The sequence below is a fragment of the Theropithecus gelada genome, chromosome 6 (assembly GCF_003255815.1).
Source record: "Theropithecus gelada isolate Dixy chromosome 6, Tgel_1.0, whole genome shotgun sequence".
Lineage (NCBI taxonomy): Eukaryota > Metazoa > Chordata > Mammalia > Primates > Cercopithecidae > Theropithecus > Theropithecus gelada.
Window position 1 is genome coordinate 50,992,914 of NC_037673.1, and position 23,605 is coordinate 51,016,518.

Below are 23,605 nucleotides of genomic sequence, written 5' to 3' on the forward strand. Positions count from 1 at the left end.
AGGACAGTTTTCTATAGCTAAGTCTTCATATATTGGTTACTATGTAAGGCTTAAATTTGGTCTATTTAATGTTGAACAAAGTTCTTTATCCTGTTGAACAAAATTATTCTTAACACAGCCAGAGTACCTGAATCAAGACTATAGGAGTAGCCAGTCCATCTTTGTCCACCCTTATTGCACAAAGAAAAGAAGTTACATACATTTTATAGCTCTAAGGCAACAACTACCCACGGAGTAACTTATGTCTAACACAAGCCAGGCGCAGTGGCTCACAAGGTCAAGAGATTGAGACCATCCTAGCCAACATGGTGAAATCCCGTCTCTACTAAAAATAGAAAAAATTAACTGGGTGTGATGGCGCGCGTCTGTAGTCCCAGCTACTCAGGAGGCTGAGGCAGGAGAATCGCTTGAAGCTGGGAGGTGGAGGCTGCAGTGAGCCGAGATCATGTCCCTGCACTCCAGTCTCATGACAGAGTGAAACTCCGTCTCAAAAAACAAACAAACGAACAAACAAACAACAAACTTATGTCTGCCACAATCAGCCAATAACATTGCCATTTGTTTAGGCTTCCATTTTTATCTCAAACACAAGGTTTTAGATTCTCTATCTTAACTAAAATCAAGAAGCTGGCACTACCAAATATTATCTAAATCTATAGGGAGATGACTTTTAATTGGCTAGTCTTACAAAAATGGTAGTCAAATAAAAGCATAATTGTGATCAATAACTGTAAAACTGTAGTATGTAAGTTACAAAATTCTTTTGAATGTGAAGAAGAGAAAATTTTACATTCAAGTAGATCACTTTTAGGTTCCTATAATAACATTTAAGCTCGGTAACATGCTACCAGAACCTGGTTATTTTTTGGTAAGCCATCTTTTTCATCTAAAAGGACTAAAAGAAGAATAAGATGTAAAATATACTCATTTAAGCTTAAGGCGGAAGAAGGAAGAACTCTAAAATCTAATTTGGTTTGACCAATTAACATTCCGATTGTACTCTACAAGGAGAGCCCACGAGGTGTACACATGCACACACAGACATCGGTGCTGATGTGCAGGGACAAATTTCAGAGCTACCTCCCATTATGAGGACATACATTCACAAACACACTCTTACAGCATTTCCAAATGGAAAGCATGGGCACCTCATCAAGGGTCAAACATAGGGCATAAAAAAGTACAACAACCTTGCTGGGTTTGGTTTTTCTTTCACATCCAAGTTCCTTGTAAAATAGGCCAACCATGAAAGGATGTTTAAAACTTATAGCATTAAAAAATAATCTAGGGTCATATAATTATTTCATAAATATATGTAAGACTGAGGAAAGCTGGATGCTCCTCTGTTTGCTGCGATTCAAAGGTAAGTGAAAACCAACTTTGGAATTAATAGCTTTCAGAGATCTGAAAGCTTTCTAATACCAGGATTTTCAACGCTGCAATTTAATGACAACCCTGCTGTTGGCCTTTTCTGACCTGTTGTGAAGTAAATCAGGCAAACTAATGTGGGCTAACAAGTCTTTTTCACACTGTTCGATCCCCCTGCTTCTCTTTTCTCCGCAGACATCGCCTTTCTCCCACTCTCTGTCTAGCCATCCTCCGTCAAAGCACACAAAATGGCCACTGTAACCCTGCATCACTGCTCATTAGATCACAGGTTAGTCAAGTGGAACTGCCCGGGGTTCCCAAAGGAGAGCTATACTTCAAAAATCTGTCCATGTCAAATGAAGAAAAAAAACCCTGAGCGTGGGGTCACCCAGATCAATGATCAAAAGAAACTGAGAACGAAGGGGGAAAAAAGCATACCCTCGTTTTTGTTAAAAACACACTGATTTATTATAAGGAATACAGAGATACGATGGGGTTTTCTCCTCTTCTGCCCTGTTTTCATTTTTTAACTAAGCAGTTTGTTTTAATCAGGTCCTGTTGGTTGTTAAACTTCAGACTTTGGAAAGTCTACAACTAATCCTTAAAATTTCCCCCAAAGAAAACCCATTCTAGGAAATCCAGTTTTAAGGAGGACTTTTAAATGTTTCCAAAAACACTTGAAAAGCAATAAAAGTAATACAAAGTAATCCATCTTTAATGCTTGACAAGATCCTATTTAAATCTGAGAGTAAGAGTTGGTGTGACATACACTTTAAAATAATCCGAGCAACCTCTTGAGCCTTCAAAGAAGGGAAACAACAATCTGTCAATCACGTTAGGAGCACACACAAGTGACATGCTATAAAAAGGCAGATTTCTGGGTTTTGGTGAGGCTGCAAAGATATGCAGGTAGGCTTATACCTTGTTTAATCATCTCCCTCATTTCTTCTACGCTATTCAAAGTATAACATTCTATATTTGCATTTGTACTTTTTGAAAAAACAACACTACTAATATAACAGTACTGCACACTTGACATATTAAAAATGAGGGCAGAATGATAGATCTGGAACATCTTAAAGAACAAGACTTGGTATGAAATGTCACAAGTGAAAATCAAAAGATTTGGTTTTCCTGGTTTCCTCATAACTAGAGAGAAAAGCACATTTTATTGGCTAATGATTAAAAAAAAACTTCTGCCCGGAATACTGCACATATGAATGGAAGCAAAATAAGTTAACTGTTTATAATTTAACCTAACAAAAGTTGTAAGGGTTGTGTAAGGGCTTTATAGCTTTGCAGTGTTTTCTTTTTTACATTTGGAGTTTATTCTTCAAGTACCCTCAAAGGGATATAAATATATTCCTTTGCGACGAAATTAAATTTTTTTTGTTTGACTTTTGTGTATTTAAAAAGCACTCCCATGACATTCACTCTATACCAGACACTGATATAATTGCCTTATGGAACATTAACTCCTTCAACCCTCATAACAACCCTGTCAGGAGGAGGGGGAAGAAAGTAGGGAGCAACCGTTAACACTGAGTAAGACTCTCTATGTGCTATACCCTCCTTTCATCCTCACCATTCACTACGAGGTAGGTTCTAGGATTAGCCCCATTTTCCAGATGAGAAAACAGACTTTTAAGTTTTTGCCCAATATAATTTAGATGGTCAACAGTAAGAAGGACTGAAATCCAGAAGTTCTGACTTCCGAGTCTTACTGTTTGTCATCTCCAAACCAAAGTGCCAAGTTAAATATTAATCAAGTTAAACTTGGGTATATCATGTCACCCCATAACTCCAATTTTCCATGTATTCACTTGAGAAATGCTTGCATATACAAGGAAACATGTACAAAGATATTTAACAACAGCTTTGTTTATAATCACAAAAATCCAGAAGGAACTTAAATATAACAGCAGAACATTTTTTTAAAATGTTGTAAGGCATCACTTACATAAATTTTTGTCACACAAACCATTATTGTATATTATTTAGAGACACATGCATATGTAGTCAATCAAAGATATTCCTTGCTTCTGAAGGAGAAAGGATGCAAAAATGATGAGGAAGGGAAAGGAAGGAGCTTTAAATACAGCTTTCATGATTTGTTTGTTTAAAGAAAAGATCTGAAACAACTATGATAAAATGTTAACATGTTAATGGGTAATGAATTGGATGGGTTTGTCTGCTATTTTCTATACTTATCTATATGTTTGAAATTTTTCATAATTAATAATAATTAATAAACACAGTATGACTGCTTAGATGTTTACCTCATGTAATCACAAATAAATTGTGAATTACTGTACATGGTTCTTCTAAGTCTTCTTCCTCATTTGACTCAGTAAACTGCTAAAAATTCATACCTTGGTAACAAGTTAGAGCTTAAACTATTAAAATTAATTTTCTTGAAAGTGTTTTAGAAGTACCATCTTTAAGAAAATCACTAAATTTGAAGGAATTTAATGAATTCAAATATGGACTATATTAATAAATAGTCCACGTTTCATTTTGCTGCTAAAGAAAATTCATTAAGTTGGCATTTCTAACCTTTTGACATTCAAAGTTGAGTCATAAAGCAGCCTGGTTTCAGACTGAGAGTTGTAAATTAGAGCTGAACAGGGCACTTGAGTAGAAAAGTGAATGACTTTTCACTGTATACCTTTTTGTAAAATGGCACCACATGGCTTTATTAATCATTCATGCTGATTATTAAAATAAGATTAAAGATTTAAAAATTATGTAATATCACATGGGGATCCAAATGAAAATGATAGAAATACATTTTCTTTTTTTTATGAGGCGGAATTTCACTCTGGTTGCGCAGGCTGGACTGCAATGGCACGATCTCGGCTCACCGCAACCTCGGCCTCCCAGGTTCAAGTGATTCTCCTGCCTCAGCCTTCAGAGTAGCTGGGATTACAGGCATGTGCCACCACGCCCGGCTAATTTTGTAATTTTAGTAGAGACGGGGTTTCTCCATGTTGGTCAGGCTGGTCTCAAACTCCCGACCTCAAGTAATCTGCCCGCCTCGGTCTCCCAAAGTGCTGGGATTATCGGCTGGCATGAGCCACTGCGCCCGGCCCAGAAACACATTTTCTATAGAACCTTAGTCATACAATCTTAACTGACAGAGGATGGATCAAGTAACCTCATCTACAATTCTTTACAAATGTATGCATATTTGTAAACAAAATGAATGAGAGAAGAGTTGTTATTATAAAAATAATTGTGGTGAAAGTAAATCCACAAATTACAGCCACATCTCTTCCTTTAACATCTTAAAAATATGATATAACTTTAAATAGTATATTTTTTCAGTTCAGCATTACCATGGCTAAAGAAACATATGACAAAATTTTGACTAACTAGAGTACAAATAAAAACAAGTAATGAAAGAATTATAATTTTTGTATTCCATTTTTAACAGATGAAATTACAAAATCACAGATTCATATTGAGTGTTTTATAAAAAAGCAATGTCTAGAACCTAAAAGTCAATCATTGCTTCAACAAAATATATTTTCTGCATCTACACTGCTAGAACTAATGTTCTAATCGAAGGGCTACTACAATATTCAGAATAATTAAAGAAGACTGTATTTCCCTAGAGCAGAAAACTGTGCTAATACAGTTTAAAAGATTTATTAATATTGAAAGAAAACAAGGAGCTTCTCTGGTAAAGAAAAAAAGATAGCGATAGTGCTCAAAAACATTTCCATTAACATTAACAGGCCATTCATTACTCAAGTAGCCTGGTGACTTCATGCTTTGCCTTAAAATCTGTTTTTTTTTTTTTCACTTAAAAAATGGACTTAATTTGCTTATTAACATAAAAGTCATTAAAAAGCCAGGGTTAAGAAAACAGAAAGATGTCTCAACTTATATTTAAAGAAAAACATCAAAGTTAATATGCAAAATTAGTATTCAAAATATGCAGAAACATATACTTCCATATTTATGGATGTCTGTTTAAATAATTCACATATTAAATAAACATTTAAATAATTCAAATATTTACACTTAACTCCAATACATTTGACAAATACTATTTTATTTTTTGAGACAGAGTGTCACTCTGTCACTTAGACTGGACTGCAGCGATGTGATCTTGACTCACTGCAACCTCTGCTTCCTGGGTTCAAGTAATTCTCGTGCCTCAGCCTTCTGAGTAGCTGGGATTACAGGTGTGCACCACCACGTCTGGTTAATTTTTGTATTTTAGTAGAGAATGGTTTTCACCATGTTGGCCAGGCTTGTCTAGAGCGCCTGGCTTCATGTGCTCCACCAGCCTCGGCCTCCTAAACTGCTGGGATTACAGGTGTGAGCCAGCATGCCTGGCCCAATAAATACCACTTTAAATGAAACTATATGAAAACTGAGTAAAATGTAAATATTTATATATAACAAGAAAGAAAGTGTTCTTTCTAAACAATTTGTGCCATGTTTTGGAAAATCGGAGCATTCATCTGGACACAATGATTTGCTTTCCCATAATAATAATAACAACAGTAATAAAAATACTATTTAGTGCATATACATTACACCTCCATCTCAAGATTCTTTTTGGCCTATTTTTCAGGATCCCTCTAAGGATTATTCAGTATTGTCTTCAATGAAATATGCTAACACCTGATGAGAGAGTATTTTTCTTTTATAGCACAGTTAACAACTGTAATTCTTCAACCAGCTGTTCTCTAAGGATTCCCCTGACAAGCTCTTATTTTCATTGCATTATTTCTTTGTTCTCCTTGTCTAAACTGTACACAAGTTACCCAGATTTTCCACTCTGGGCCCTTTCAAAAAAGAATTGCTTTGGCTTGACAAATAATTAGTCCTAACCAGTATCAAAAATAAATATTACAAATTCTACGTGCTAAAATTATATTGTTCTATGTGACTTCTAAATTATTTCACAGCTCATATGTAGAACCTTCTTCCCATAAGGCTCCATTGGTTTAAATTCTCATTTATGAAAACAATCCCAGTTATTTTATGGAGTTAGTTACCATCTAAACATTATAGATCATTCTTATAAAACCCCATAATCTTATGTCAGGTGTATCATGAACTATAACTCTATTTATACTGTGTTTAGGGCAACTGAATCCAGATACTTGAACATATTAAGATATACGCGTAAATAAAACAAAATTAAACCCTACTTGACTCTTCTCCTTTGTAACCTAGTAAAAAAACTTGTAGATTTTTTTTGTTGTCAAAGATTTATATGTGTACCAATTTAGATCTTGGAATTTCTACTAAAGAAGGTAATTACCACTTCACTGTTAGATACTGTGATATCAAACACAGCAAAGACCATAACAGGCCCAGTCAGTTGAAAGCTATGTGGTACCTTCAAATAAGATATTTTTCTTCATTAGACCTTTGTAGTATACCTTCTTATTGGTATTGAAAGTGTGTATCAAATCTTCACTCAAAACTACTAGATAACCTTTTTTTCATGATATAAATCCTCGAAATGGTTATGTGACTATTGAAATAATACAATCATGGCTGAATATAAAATTCTATATAAAGAGATATTATTAAAGAAAAAGAATGAGAGATGGTAAGTACTAATAAACAAAAGTGAAAAGAGGTGCTATAAACAAATTACTCAGGTGTGGATTAGTTCATTTCCGAGCCTATGTACACTGGAAGAGTGGCCACTTCTAAGTTGCATTCAGTCTATTATATGTACCATTGCACATGTCCAGTTCTTTGTTTTCATCAAAGGCACATGCAATTCATAGGTAAGGAAAAAAATAAATAAACTGGCAAGGAGAAAAAGCCTGTTTCTAAGTAGGAGAGTATTCTATTCATCGCAAAAGATAAAAGCAGGTATCTCTTATTACATGTTTTTGTTCTCAGAGGAACAAGGCCAAAAATATGTGATTTTCGTACTTGTGCTAACACAGCAGAACTTTTCAAAGTCACTGCCAGAAATGGACCAGCTTTCTTACCTGTTTTTTCCATGCTTTAAGTTACGGATGTCTGCCGCATTATGAACGTTGCTGGTTCCCCCAGACTTCTGTAGTCTGGCTTTGCTGTGATTACTGGTCAAAACCTTTAATTACAGTATATAGTTTGTGCAGCTGCCTGGAAATTGGTCTCAGGGTCAGTGGCTCTTCCCGTTCCCCTCTTTCCATTCTTTTGAAGCAATATTGCTGAACTGAAGGCATTGTTCCAGCTTTCTGGTGTGCTCTGTCTGCTGCACATTATGAATAGCTTTGCAATCACTCTAGCAATTGGTTCTTCAACTGCCTTTAGGTTGTCAATTGCAATTCATTGGCTTCAGGCACCTTTTCTCTTTTCATTCTCTTGAGGTCTTTTATTACTTAATTTGCAATAATATTAGGGAATGTCTTCTTCAGACATGTCACTAATGCCTTACTGATCATGAGGCTGGGGGTACATTTGACTTTCATACATTCGCCTGTCAAAATGTTTCAGTATTTCCTTCATCCCTGTGACTTGTGATGCCAATATTTGCAGTGCCTTGCAAAGAAGTTTGCTTAATGCTGAAGTCTTCTCTCTAAAGAATAATCTAAAGACGCCTCCTTAAGATATTCTAATTGGGGTTAATTTATATAATTAGTTATAGTTATTTGTATAACTTCCCAAAGACATAACTTCTCATTTTTTTATAATAAGAACTAAGATTTCATATTTTCTTCCCATATTATGCTCTATTCTCTTTTTTAATATATAAAAATTATAATTTTAAGCTCCACACGACTCAGAGATAGTGAAGTAGAAATCAACGGCTATGTTTTCAGAACCTTTTAAGAAGACCTGTATTTACTCCTCAGACATATTTTTAGAGATTATATAAGAAAACATTAAAACTATTCAAAATGAGTGCCAATGCTTCTGCATTACAAAATCAACAGGAAGTTTTGTTTCTGTTTTTTCAGGGGAAGGAATAAACAAATACATCTCTTGATCTATTAAGAAAAAAAGTAAATCATTTGTGCATTATGTCTCAAATCCTTAGTTCTGGATAAACTCCAACAGATTAACCCTTCTCATTAGTCTCAGCCATCCCAGAGCAACCAAGGGTATTTTAAAGCAGACACTATGTAATAATAATAATGATAATAATTATCATAATGATAATAACTAACGCTTATTGTGCTTTTTATCTTCAAAGCACCTTACTGACATTAACTATGTGTCTATTTTCAAATTAATTTACCTCGACAAATGTTTTATTAACTTTGTAAGCTGTGGAATGTGTACTGACTGAGTCCTCTTTTGCAAATAAAAAAATAAATGAAAGGAACTACAGGACAAGGAAAGGGTACCTTAAACTTTTGCCTCAAATCAGTCACTGTCTTTGTGGAATGAGGATTAATGAAATGCTAATTTTTATAAAATATAATATTAACATACAGATATAAAGTGTGAAGATCACCACTACAACACAAATACATACTACTTCAAAAGGATCAGAAAGTAGCCAAATAATATTGTTTGGATAAAATCAGTCTCTAACTTTACTAGTTATGATTCATTATTATAAAATATTTAAATATATATACAAAGAAAACATATTAAATATAAGAATTTTTAAAAATCCTTCTAAGTTTCACTAATGTAATAATAAAAGGCTACTTTTTTTTTATTTGTTTGTTTTTTGAGACAGAGCCATACACTGTCACCCAGGCTAGAATGCAGTTGCGTGATCTCAGCTCACTGCAGTCTCCACCTCCCGAGTTCAAGAATTCTCCTGCCTCAGACTCCCAAGTAGCTAGGACTACAGGGTCGCGCCACCATGCCCAGCTAATTTTTCTATTTTTAGTAGAGACGGGGTTTCACTATGTTAGTCAGGCTGGTCTCGAACTCCTGACCTCAAATGATTTGCCTGCCTCGGCCTCATTTGTTTTTACTAAATTGAATTCATTACTTTAAAACCATGTCATTATGTTCCCTTTAGAGCTTCATTATGTTACCAGTCTCTATGTGATAAATCTAAACAGGCAAAAATAGATTTTGATGCTAGCAAACAAAATAAGCTCTATAACATAAATATAGGCAATTATTTAAAAATATATTAAAAGAATATTATTTGGTCAATATGTCTTGCCAATTTCTATGAGGGATTTTGGAAAGGGAATAGTACCCTGATATGGTGTTAAACAAAGTCCACAAATAGACAAACGCAAATGTAGAAACATAAAATCAAACATTTGTAAATATGATAATTAACAAGTTGAATCTTTTTAAAACTATGTATTAACATGGTCAGAGTGGTGAGGATTCGAGGAAGATGTGGTTTGTAAGCAATATTAAAAGGTCAGGTTTGGTGTTTCAAGAAAATAAAAATTTTTTATATTCAAGGATAAAAATAGATTCATTGGCTTGAGTAAAGAGAGAGTAAGGAAATCTGGATAAAGTTGATGGTATGAAGCCAGTAAGAAAGTATGTGTGGTAAGAATCTGAGGTAGTCACTCTTTCAAACAAAATACAGTTATCCCTTGGTATCTTTCGAGGATGGGTTCCAGAACCTCCCATAGATACCAAAATCTGAGATGCACAAATCCCTGATAGCAAATGAAGCAATATTATCATATAACCTATGCACATCCTCCCATACACTTTAAATCATCTTTAGATTACTTATAATACCTAATAATGTAAATGCTACTTACATAGTTGTTATACTGCATTATTTAGGGAATATTGACAAATAGACTGTACATGTTGAATTCAGAGAACGGTGCTTTTTCCTGAATATTTTCAGTCGGTGGTTGGTTGAATACATGAATGCAAAACTCACAGATATGGAGGGTTGACTGTTTACTGAGCATAGAGACATAAACAAGCCATAATTCCTGTCCTTCAACAAACTTACAACCTTAAGGAGTAGACAGAAAAGTTATAGGCAAAATTCCAATATTACGATTTGGATTAGCCCAAGTTGCCAAGGGAAATCAGATGAGAGAGCCCAACTCAGTCATGGGCATTCCAGAAGACTTCCTGATGTGATAGATAATCTTGAGGGGGTTGTATTACTCAATTTTTACACTGTTGATAAAGACATACTCAAGACAGGGAAGAAAGAGAGGTTTAATTGGACTTACAGTTCCACATGGCTGGAGAGGCCTCAGAATCACGGTGGGAGGCGAAAGGCACTTCATCCATGGTGGTGGCAAGAGAAAAATGAAGAAGGAGCAAAAGCGGAACCCCCTAACAAATCCATCAGATTTCGTGAGACTTACTATCACGAGAATAGCACAGGAAAGACTGGCCCCCATGATTCAATTACCTCCTCCTGAGTCCCTCCCACAACATGCGAGAATTGTAGGAGATACAATTCAAGTCGAGATTTAGACAGTGGCACAGCCAAACCATATCAGGGGTTTTCCTAGTGAATTAGGAATAGTGAGTGGTAGATAAGCATAAGTGAGTGAAGAAAAAGGAATTCAATGCACATTAACATATAAGATCTGTGGAATTTCATTCGATTCCAGAAGGAATTAAAAGATTTTTAATATTAGAAGATTTTAAAATATGGGTATCATGAAAAATTGATAGGAAGTTTGCATTTTCTGCTCTGTGTTGAAAAATAGTGAGAAATGAGGAGCTCTGGGGGTGTAAACTATTAGGAAACTCTGAGAAGCACTGCAGAGGAAGAAGTGGGAGAATGAGACAGTGAAAAGTCTAGATGTGGAGAATAAAAAAGAGTAAGAATTGAAAGAGGCTTCAAAATGTTCACTTTACATAAAATGAAGATATGTATGTGACTGAAGAAAGGAAGATAGTGGAAAGGAATGAGGGTTTTAAAAGAGAAGATAAAAAAAATCCTTTTATTATTATACATTGTCATATTTTGAGAGGTATTACTTTGTTACCCTCACCTAAATAATTTGCTTGATAAAATGGACCTTTCTTACATAATGTATTTATTCATGGAAATTTTGCTTTTGGTGGACAAGGCACATTTTAATCACATCGCTTGGTGGATACAAGAAACACAGGTATACAAAGGAAAAAATAGTGAGATCGAGGTGGCTAGACATAGAATCAAGAAAATCAGGTATACAAAATTAATTTTCTCAAAGAATGGATATAGAAAAAAATGAATGAATGGATAATAAATAAAATATTCTGGCTGTTTTAGTACTTAGAACTTCAAAGTTACTCTTCAAAATTCACTTAAAATAATGACATTTTTGTACCTAATGAAATGATTGCTAATTCAGAAATATTTACTTCTCTTGAAATAAATATTTTCAAGAGATAGCTGAGTCATTCAGTGGAAAATTGACTTCCAAACCCTCTCATTGTTTCCTCAAGATTTAATTTTAACAGCGTGCAGTACATCTGTAAGGAATGAGCAAAAAACAGTTTGTATCTCTCATATCATTTTAGAATAAGTATATGTCCCATAGGGGAATTTTCAAACTGCTCACACCATAGGTATGTACACTGTTCCATGTGAAATCAAATCAGTATTCTAAAATGCTGCCAAAAAGCAGGTCAAGGCACTTGGAAAACTCTTAAGATTTAAAGTATATGACACTTTCCAATGAGTATTTTACAAACATATTTCTCTACATATACAGAAAGTAGTATTAAATTAAGCTAAGTATTTTACATGATTTAAACACTGCTTTGCATTTTTTAATAAAAGATTTGTCACATGAAGTCAGAGAAGATAGTACTTCATAGAATTACCAAAAAAGAAATGATCTGTTATCAAGCAATATAAATATAAAATAATTTAAAGTATAGTTTATTATCTAGGGACACAGATTGCCCAAGAACTTCAGTCTTTCAAAACTCTGATCCCTCATAGAAAGGAGAAAAAAAAAGTACACAATGGAGAACTAATCACCTATAAATAAGTAGTCGTAATTAAACGTGATAGTTAAATACCATAGAAACATACTAGCACCCTCTTCCAGAAGATGTCTAATATTAAAAAGTGAAAATTGAATAAACAAACTATTCATGACACAGAGTAATGAATGCATTGTTCAAAAAAATCTGAATATTTATAACCAAAATATAACATGGTCTAAAAAACCAGTAATGTTTATATCATTACAAAAATACTTGCAAATACTTTTCTTGCATATTCTGTTTTTCAAACATAACACCAAGGTCGATGCACATCACAATAACAAACTGAATTAAAATTGCATAAAAATTGAGAAATGGCCTGATCACAAATTTTAACTTTAATATTGACACCCTAATTTAGAGGCTGTATTTTCCTGTGTTAATGGGCCCTGGCACCAATAGAGTCATTCAACCTTATAATTCTGCTTCAAAACTCTGTTTCACAGTCTTCCTATTTCTCAATTAGTATTCACTTTAATAGAAAATATTCAACAAATAGTTAACACTGTACTTTTGATATACTATTTCTGAAAAAGTTAAATACTTTTGGATTAAGGATATAGACAAACATCACATCAGATGACGCTGCTAGAAAATAAAGACTGTTTCATGTTAACAAAACGTGTCCTTTTATAAGACACAACAATGTCCAATAAAATGAAAATAAGATTTTAAAAAACAGGAGGTAAAAGAATCATAATCAGCAACTGTGTAGAAGGAAAATAGGATTATATTTATTGGCTACTATATCAACTTAACTTCTCATAAAATCCTCCTGATCTATTAAATAACTTCAGAACTGAAGTATGCTCTCCTATGGGAGTTGTAAAACAAATTAGATACAATTACAATTCAATACAAATGAGAAACCAACCTATTTACCCTTAAGATTTCTCTCATTTTATAGCTTTATCGCTTAAATCAGATCAGAATTTTCCCTAATGTATCAAGTGGGCCTCTTGACAAAATTATAAATTTTTCTCGAATGCTTTCTATAGAGAAAAATAGTTGATATGAGTAAATTCTGGAAAACTGTGGTAACTACACCTCCCCAAAGTGAATACAACAAACATCTGCTGCAAGAATTGCTTGGCTTTCAGACAGTATGTAAAGGGTGTTCTTTTTCCTAGTGTTTTGTTGTTTTTTTTTTAAGCTTGTTTAAAAATACATGTTTTCACTATCAGCTCTCAAGTCATAAAATCTTAAAATTCTGGTAAGTTAAACACAGGTCATTACCAGGTATCTTACAGAAAGAAAAAATATGTAATGTACAAGACTCCACTTGCTTCTGAAAGGGCAAGAAAATAATTGGGCATGTTGCCCTCTGTCTGTGGGTTATATAGTAATTTTAACTATTGTCTTCATTTCTTAACTCAGTGCTCCACACATAGCCAAACTCATAGTAAGGGAGGGGACTACATATATAACTTCCTTATGATTTTTATTCTCTTTGGAGTCCCACTGATAATTCGACTTTCTCTTTTGAATTTCACTGCCTCCTCCCCACTTCTAAAGTCAACAGTATCCTGATATGCTCATCAAGCAATAGGTGTGTTTGTAAAGATTCACTCCAGTGACAGGATAAATTATTGCACATTTTCTGCATTAAACATAAAATGTAATAATTTCAATGGAGTGAGAAGAAGAATCAATAGCCTTTATGACTGATTATCTTTTCTAACTGAATCAGAGTTTAGTGCTTTTTGGTAAGTTGAATGCATCTTCCTTGATTCTGAGAAATCAGAATTTTGCCTAAAATTCACAAGTATTTTGCAGAGTAAAACATCATCTTTTCAGCATTGGGAAATTCCATAAAACATACACAAATTAGCAGGTGCAAATGAATAAAAATGCTTATCAGCAATAGGGCACAGGATGTGCAACACCTTTATGAAAGAGAGAATAAAAAGACGACCATTATCTAAATATATTTCTAGTAACACGTGACTTTGCTCACTTTTCAATCTTTCACTGCCTCTTCTATAATACCAATGCCTGCTCCCAACCACTTTAAAGTTATTGTTTACAAAATGTTTAAGATTCAGTTCCACAATTCCATTTTTATGCTAACAGTAAGGTATTGATTTAATTCTTAAAACATTCCTGAGGGCACTTCAACAAGGCATTTTAATACACTACACAGAGAAACTTCTTTGTCATCAAGAAACGGGAAAAATCTAGGACGTATCCCTTTCTTTTTAGGCCAGACCCAAAGTAAGTATAACCATGTCACTGTGCTTCCATAAACTTCAAGACCTATAATGGAATTTGCCCATGTATCCCATTAAAGCAGTCTAAAGTGTAGACATGCACCTGTTTGGTATATGTTTATTTAATCATGGGGAAAAATGCTTTACTTAAAGCAGTCCCATATTTGTATTATGCAAATTCCATTACAAGCAAAAGTTTTGAGAAAAGTAAATTTAAAATGGATACAAACAAAAAGGAAACTCAAAGTCACATATGCTCCAGTATACACAAGTTTAGAATCATTTTCAGACCATATCTATGACAACACTAGATTTATAGCTATCAGTCTTACTGAAAGATGAATTACAAAAAGAGGGAAAAAGATATTTGCTCTTCACCTAGGAAAGATAGCCAGCCAACATACACAAGGAATACTCAGAAGTAATTAATTGCTAAAAGTTTCCTTTATTCAATGTGATCATCTTTCATTCCTATGGAAGGTAACCATAAGTCATATGTTAGGTTTGAAGATACATTAGTTTCAATTATATGATGTCTAAGGAAAACAGATAAACAGGTTCATAACTTTGCAAGCAAAAAGAAAATCTTTTTTCAGATATTGCAAATAACTTGAATAAAGTTATCTGAAGTTAAACTTGTATCTATGTTTTATCAATATGTATATGAATTATGTATATATTACACACACACATTATACTGTCTACATGTAGTAGTGCACACATACATATTACCAGATTTTTCAGAATGAATAGCGGAATAACAATGCATCCTCAGCAAACAACCTTATAATAATAAACTACCCATCATAACATACTATTACATCTACTCTATAGGTAGAAAAACTGATGCTGAGAAGTTAAAAGATTTACTGAAGGTCTTAAAAGCACATTAGGAGACACCATCATTATAATGCTGAAGATCTTCACATTCATGACTTTCTGAATAGATTTTCATTGCTATTTTTTATTTAATTACTTAATATTATCTCTAAGGTATTTTGCAAACTCTATTCTTTAAAAGATGCTATGTACTTAACGCTGAATGAGGCAACTAAAGTGAGACACAAGCTCTGTTGAAATAATAGGTCCTTGCCTTTTTTTTTTTTTACTATGCTTCTAAAATTTGAATGAAAACTCTATTTACTTGGTTTATATGGTTCTTCTACTTAAGTGTTTAAACTTCAAAGTAAATTATCTGAATTAATCTTATTAACTTATCATAATAAATTGCATTATTCTCATTTTATAGGTGAGAAGCCAGGCACAAGGAATAAGACTATCTGCCGTGGGTCACACGCTAAGTGTGAGGGAGGTCTGGAGTTAGAACATGTTATGTTCTTGGCTGAAGGGCAAGATTGTTCGTATTAATCATCTTATTCCAAAATCACTTGAGGAAGCACGCAATTTTCTGAAGCAGAGGGGAAAACATATCCTGAAAGTTACAAGTATAAAGGAATACATCAAGAGTTTTTATTTCACTGTACTTACATTATAATTCACTACAATTTAAGTTTTAAAAACTATTCACATATCTCATTACTTTAGTACCATGAATCAGAGGCTCTGTTGACTGAGACACTATTTGCCCACAATTAGTCTCATGCTTTTATAGGAGAAATACAAGCTAAGAAATAAAATTAAATGAGGAAGATAAACATTGGTTCCATGTTGAAATGTATTTGATGGCATGGAATTTGCAAGACAAGACATCAATTTTCAGCCTAGCAGATTACAGAATAGGATCCATGAATCCTAGTCAACGTTGAACACTTCAGAGGAACAAGAACATGACATCTGAGGGCAAGTAATGCATGGGAATGCTCATGATGTGTTCCTAGAAAAGCTGAAGAAGAGAATGAACTAAGTCCACAAGTTAAAACAACAGTAAATAACCAGGCCTTTAGCCTCTCAGAATAGATGAAAAATATAACCAGAAACATCTTCTAACCATTGCTAAATAGCTAGAAAACTGTGCTCTCCAAGTAGGGTTAGGTATGTAAACAAGTGCTAACAGATTGATACAGGCTTTCTGCTTCCTACGAAAACTAAGGTTTCACGTTGAAAACAGCATAACCAGCACATTCCTAATTATATGCATTTTTCCAGGTTGCAATGTGGCAGCAAAAGTACAAGTAAGGAAGACGAAGAGTTGTCATATTAATGAGACATACCTCTTGTACTGAGCGAGCTGCTGGCTTGTCTTGATGATTGGCCAATATTAAAAAGGGTAAAGTGCATAACTGTGGATGCTGAAGAGCTGAGTGCAGCTCATTTCTAGCAGCTTCTAAATCATCCTCTGAAGAGGCACTGTCTAATACAAATATTACCCCTTGAGATCCTTGGTAGTAGCGGCTCCAGTATTTCCGGATATTATCAGCCCCTGTCAAAAACAAAACAAATTTTCGTTTTAAAAAGAGCTTTCAGCAACTGAAAAACGTTCCCAACAGTAATTTCTACTGGAAACCAATGTATCTTTTAAAAATTAAGTGCTAAACTCTGTGGTATGGATTAAAACAGGAATTTAGAAAAGTCAGAGATCACAGTGGATAGGAACAAAGAAGGCAGTAGAGCCAATAGGCAGATTTGGCCTTGAACGAAGACACAGTATCTAAGCCATTCTTAATGACTTTTATATAAAAATATGTGTGAGAGAACCAGGATAAAACCTCCTAGACTTAAACTCAAAAAAAAAAAAAAAAAAATTCAGACTTTAATAGTCTCGAATCAAATATAATCTCTACAAATTGAGACTGAATCTGACCCAGAGAGCTGCATGACCTAGACATCCAACAAGGCTTCTTTCCAAACCATTAACATTACCTTGGTGATATTTTTTAACAGAACTGCTTGCTGATCAGTACAGCCTTGTTTAATTTCACCTAGAGAGCTATTAGCACAATAGCTCTATGTGTCAAAGTGCTAAAGGTTGTGAAAAACTAAAATCATGGCCTTTGATACATTTGTATGGATCTGGCTTCATAACTCATGAGGAAAAATAACAGACGACAAGAGTGCACTTATGGTCTCAATACGATAAGATGTTTATTAAAAAATATATATATATGGAGAGGCCGGGTGTGGTGGTTCACACCTGTAATCTCAGCACTTTGGGAGGCTGAGGCAGGTGAATCACCTGAGGTAAGAAGTTCAAGACCAGCCTGGCCAACATGGTGAAATCCCTTCTCTCTTAAAAATACAAAAATTAGCTGGGCGTGGCCTTGGGCACCTGTAATCCCAGCTACTTGGGAGGCTAAGGCTGAGGCAGGAGAATCGCTTGAACCTGGGAGGTGGAGGCTGCAGTGAGCCAAGATCGTGCCACTGCACTTGAGCCTGGGCAACACAGCGAGGCACCATCTCAAGAAAAAAATTTAAAAAATTTAAAAAAAACATGGAGAATCTCGTCTGCCAAGGCATGTCATGTATTATTCCTCTTTGTATTTCCATTATATAGCACAACACCTAACTCAAACTTCAGTACTGGAATGATGAAAATTGAGGGAATGAGGGAGTAAAAGTATATACTAATTAAGCTTTACAAATTTGAGACTAGAACTCTAGAGATTAGTCCAACTCTCTGAGGAAACTGAGGCAGAGAGAGGTAAAGTAAGTGATCCCTTGTCATGTATCTAATAAATCACAAAATTGGGATTTGCATGAGTTGGTAGACAATCTGCCCAGGGAAGGCACAGGCACTTCCCATTACATCACGGTGACTGCTTTCATTACTTTCATTCAAGAATAGGAGGGGCAATATGTGTGCATGTGTAGAAAAGGGGTGCTACTGGTTACATAACGACAATTAGATTTCACAGAATTTCACCAATTTATTGCATATGATCAAGTCCTAACCAGTTAATAACTGTATTTTAGTCATCCACTGAACATCTAGCTCCTATGTTTGACATACCATGTTATGTGTTAGGGAAACAGTGGGGACTGGAGTTGGTGTGGCCAGGCTGGCAAGGGTCACCTGTTTGCTTCTCTTCCCAACTCTGTCATCAGTGACATCCTGTTGGTAGCTTGAAATCAATCAGGGTGAAAGTACTGTCACTATGGAAATCAGCAAATCCTACATACCAAGTCTGTTCCTCTCCCAGAGAGCTAACACACCACTGGTGACACTGAGCAGCTTATATTTTCTGGGAGAAATAGAAAAGAAAACTCTAAGATTATAATAGAGTACAATGAAGTGCTGTCATAGAGGCACTCATTAGGTCTTCTGGGAGCAAGAGATAGGCATTTCACCCAAAATGGAGCAATTCTTTTTTAATTTCATTTTTTAAATTTGAGATGGGTTCTCACTATGTTGCCTAGGCTGGACTCAAGACTCAAGTGATTCTCCTGCATCAGCCTCTTGGGTAGCTGGGACTAAAGGCACACACCACGGTGCCCAGAGGGGCAAATGTCTTGAAAGAATAATATCAGTAGCCAAACAGCTCCCATTTATTAAGCACTTCCTATCTTCCAGGTACTAAGTGTTTTAAAAAGAAAAGCTCATACAATTTCTTACAACAATCTAAGGAGGGAAGTATAATTGACTAAGGCTTTGAAACCAATTTTCAGGTCCTAAAATCTGTGATTTCACCATTATACTACACAAAAATAACTAGGTATACATTTAATAAGAGGATCAATGACATTTGATGTTGAGCAACGTTAAATATGTGAAGACATGGGATATGAGCAGGGTTGATGCATATCAAGCAGGGTCCAACTAAGAAAACAAAACAAAAATAAAGAGGGAATGTAAGCCAGAGATCATTTAGTGTAGGGAATTAGTGGCTTAGGTGGTGGTGGAACTAAGAAAACAGCAGGGGTACTGAGATAAGCAACATCTTAGGTCAGGTTCCCTAGACACAGAGCCTGAGATGGCATTTCTCGTACACCTGATTTAGAGGGAGTGCTGTCAGGAGAAACTAGAAGTGAAAGAAGCAGGCTAGAATGGGAGAAGAAGCTAGGCAAAGACATTGTTTCAGAAATCTAGCCTCAGCTTGATGCGATGAGGAACTCTACAGCAAGGATTGAACCACAGAAGTTGTCTAGTCCAAAGGCAAGGGGGCTGGGCTATTACACCCTTGTATAGTCATTAGCCACCCCTGGGGAACAGGAGAGGGATGGGGCATGATCTTATAATCTCCCAAACACATTTGGTTGGGGCAATTATTGTCAGCCAAGGGCAGGCCTCTGGAGAAGGGTACAGGTGTGAGTCATTACCAGCCAATACTCGCAGCAGCTGGGAGATGGATGCACTGGCCCAGTAAAGGAGGTCTGGGTAGGAAACCAATAGCATCTGGTACAGGCTACATCCAGACACTACCCATATGCTCGAGAACCATCCATAAGCTGGAGGGACAAAACTAGAGGCAGTGTTACTCGCTGGTAAGTGTTTAAAACAACAAAAATAGTGTGCATGTGTATCTGTACACAAGCTTGTTATAAATTTCACTAACACAAAGGATGTGCAGCGCACAGTTTTCATAATAAGAATCAATGCAGCATGCTTTATTGTAAATTCCACATAGCCAACGAATGCCCACAGAATGCTTTATTGAGTTTGCATCCATAGCCAACTAATGGCTGCAATTGACCAACTAGTGTAGTTCTGACATGAATGGTGGCTGCTCAAAGTGCTTTATGTATATTAAATCACTTACCCATGACAGTCTAATGACTCTCATGAGGTAAATACTGTTATCAATCTCATTTTATCAACAAGGAAACCAAAACACAAAAAGATTATGTAACTTGTCCAAGGTTACACACCTAATAAATACATTTAGGTCTAATATGCTCGAAATAGAGGTCATGGACTAAAAAGGCAATGAGGCTAAGTAAAGAACTATATTACCACATAAGCTAGGAGAAAAGAAATGGAACCCTATTGGAACAAAAGGTAAGTAAATGCCTACATACATTAATGGAAATATGTCCAAAAACATTTCCCAACTGGTTAATTCAATGGATAGTTATTAAGTACCTATTCCATCCATACAAGTCTCTGAGCTAGGACCTAAAGAGATATTTAGAAAGCCATTATTCCTCTTAACTGAAACCATCAAATCCTGTAAAGTAATACAAATTACAATGAGGCCTGCAAATACAGCAGGCAGAGCAAATATGTCCACACATTAGATGGTGTCCAGTGAGTCAGATATAAAGAGAATTTGGTTGCATGTTTTAATAGAGCTTGTCCCTTGGAAACACAGGACACCTGGAAATTCAACTTCTGCAGTCAACTCTTTCAATGAGAAACTATGTTTTCATTTGCCACATTTATGAGTACAGATGGTACCTGAAAATAGTGAGACATACACAAACACACACACACACAAACCCAAAGAGAAATACCATAACTTTAAAAAATGTCCCTTATATGACATAATGTATGAATAATATATTAATAGTGAAAAGGCACTTTTCTTTAATCTCCTGCCCAGTCTCGTGCCCAGTCTTAGCATTCCTTTCATCATCAACACTGAACTTGGAATTCTAAATTCCCATTTTGCCTTCTCCACATGGCTTTGGTCAGCAGCAACCTAACCCATACTGAGACCAGGGCACTTCACCAGCAACGAGGTGAAGAGTGGTATGCAGTTATTCAGTCCAGCTTAGTGGGCCATGGTTTAGTCACCAGATTAAAATAAAAATTGGCTGTGTCATCAACCCAGCTGCCAGGTGTTTTGAGGAGTGAGTCTAACTGGGAAGGTTAGGGACACCTGTCTGATGCCCACATTCTCAATCCCCAAACCAAATCCAAAAGAAGTAACAAACACAGGAAGTGACGTCTTACAGCAGGCTAAGGCCACTCTTAGTTTAATGACTGAAAATGCCATGCTCTGTGTCACTTAAATTACAATTGCAACATAACATGGTTAAAGAGCAAACTCAAACCGCGTCTATGGTTTGTACAGTTAGATTAAAAAGCAAAGGGGTTAGTCCTAACAGTAGTGGGGCTGGGCGAGGGTGGTGCCAAATGTCCTAATTATACATCCAATGTTGCCTCACTAAAAGTTGGAATAAACACTTGAGAATCTAAGCTCATCAGGAGGGCCAACCAGGAGAGTCTGGCTCAGGGTACCACAATAAGAGTAGAGGGAGAACACAGGAGCATAACAAGTCCTCATTGTGTAAATTCATTTCTGTGGCACACTATAGATGTTAACAACATCCTCTCATTATTCATTAATACATTCATCCAACAGATATTTACTGAGCACCTGGCACCATTCTAGGTGCTGAGGAAACAGCAGGAAACAAAACAGACAAAAATTTCAGTCTTTATACTGCTCACAGCGAAGCCAGCCTATCATCATAGAGGTTAAAAATCCCAAGTACTCATCTGGCCAACTGAGACCTAACAAAGGTCTGCAAAGGTCTGAGGAGAACCTCTGAAAAAGACTTAGCTTTTCAATAAAAAGAGATGCCCAAAGAGAGCCACCTCTCTTACAGTTTTTAGATATCATTGAGTGATATGCTGAATCTTTGAACAGCATCAGCCTTCTAGCAACCTTGAAGGACACATATCTACACACTAAGGATGTCAGAATAGGAAAACAGAAAGAGCCTGGGTCCTCAAGCACATCCCTGAGTAGCAGAACAAACCACCTACATACATTATAAGGACTCCTTATTATGTCAGCACAATAAATGCCTATTACTCAAGCCAATTTTAGGACAATGTGCAACCAAAAGGATGCCAGGTTCCCTCATATTAAATTAAAAGGCTATGAATAGGTTCCTTAAAACAGTAGTTCTTTGAAAGATGTAACCAATGAGTTTAAAAATAGGGATATTCAGGAATCAACAATAAAAACAGGTACTCAAAGTTATCCCTGTGGAAAATCTGATCTCTAGACCACTGCTATCCAGTTAAAATTTTTGCAGTGATGAAAATATTCTACATCTGTGCTTTCCAGTACGGTAGGCACTAGCCGCACATGGCTATTGAGCACTTGAAATGTGGCTAGTGTCACTGAGAAACTCAATCGTTTGTTTCATCTATTTAAAGTTAAAACACCACATTGGACAGTGCCGCTCTAGACGTTTCCATCAGTGACTGCTGACATAAAAGACCACAAGAAACCACTAAGACAGGAGCAGATACAGAGATCTCATTCTGTCTTTGAAAGGAAGAGCACAAGGCCTTGCTGGTATAGGAGGGGCTGCTGTCACCCCTATCCAACTGTGGTTCCCCAGAGGGCAGTTGCTGAAGGACTCTGCAACAGGCCAACCAAGACTGCTGCCAGGCACACTGTGGTGGCGGAAGAGTCAGGGTGAGAAGTTCAGCTGTTCTCCTCTTTCCATCATCTTACCACAGTCTTAAAACATAAAAGTAAGTAAGAATAAATTCCTTCTGGAAAACTGAATGGGACTGGAGACCCATAAACAAGCCAGTTTGGGAGAACTTGAATTGTAAATGGGTATTCGAATCTTAGTGAATGTTGTAGCCTTAGAACACAGGTTACCTCAGCAGTATTGTTAATACTTTAAGAGGAATGCTTCCCAGCATGGGAGATGAAAAGGAGAAGGAGGAGAAACGCAATACTTTTAAATTCTTTTTAAACTCCTCCCATCTGCAAAACCTCAGTCTTTTAGATTGGTGATTCTTTGGACTTTTTTTCATCTTTTAAACAGACTCAATCTTTTTTTTTTTTTTTAAATAAACAACTAATAATTCAGGCAGGACTAAGACATACATATCTAAACTCAAACTTTTATTATGGACTTTCCCACCCACACAACAAAACAAGCCAAAATATAGGAAAGTAAGTTAAGCCCTCCCACTAAATAGTCAATACAAACTTTGTATTGGGTACTGATTCTGTTGGGTATCAGAACAGTATAAAGGTTCACAAACAGGATAGAATCAAAAAGTATCCCAAAGAACATAGGTTAATGTACTTTGTGTTTTTAGTACAGTGCTTAGCACAGGCTGTATTATGGCTGTATTATAGCTGCATGTTTTCAAATACTACGAAAGAACTCTGAGAAAGGCCTAACTATGAGTAGGGTGAAGTTTCATTGTAAATATGTTTAAGGAATTCTTAATATCAGATGTTGAATGAGAGATTCCTTGCAGAACTGGGTATGTACCAGAAACATAAAAATTAGTTGCTAATAACTGTACTCAAGCCACCACCATCAACCAAAAAGATAGATTCTTTGTA

At 35.7% G+C, this 23,605-nt stretch overlaps 1 protein-coding gene across 1 annotated transcript in view; it reads right to left on the reverse strand.

Moving 5' to 3' along the window:
- The window catches only part of ARL15 (ADP ribosylation factor like GTPase 15), a 441,042-nt gene that overhangs the window by 224,658 nt on the left and 192,779 nt on the right, over positions 1 to 23,605 (reverse strand). Inside the window, exon 4 of the mRNA XM_025389142.1 lies at positions 16,610 to 16,818. Coding sequence (XP_025244927.1) covers positions 16,610 to 16,818 — 209 coding nt within the window. The remainder of the gene's footprint in view (positions 1 to 16,609; positions 16,819 to 23,605) is intronic.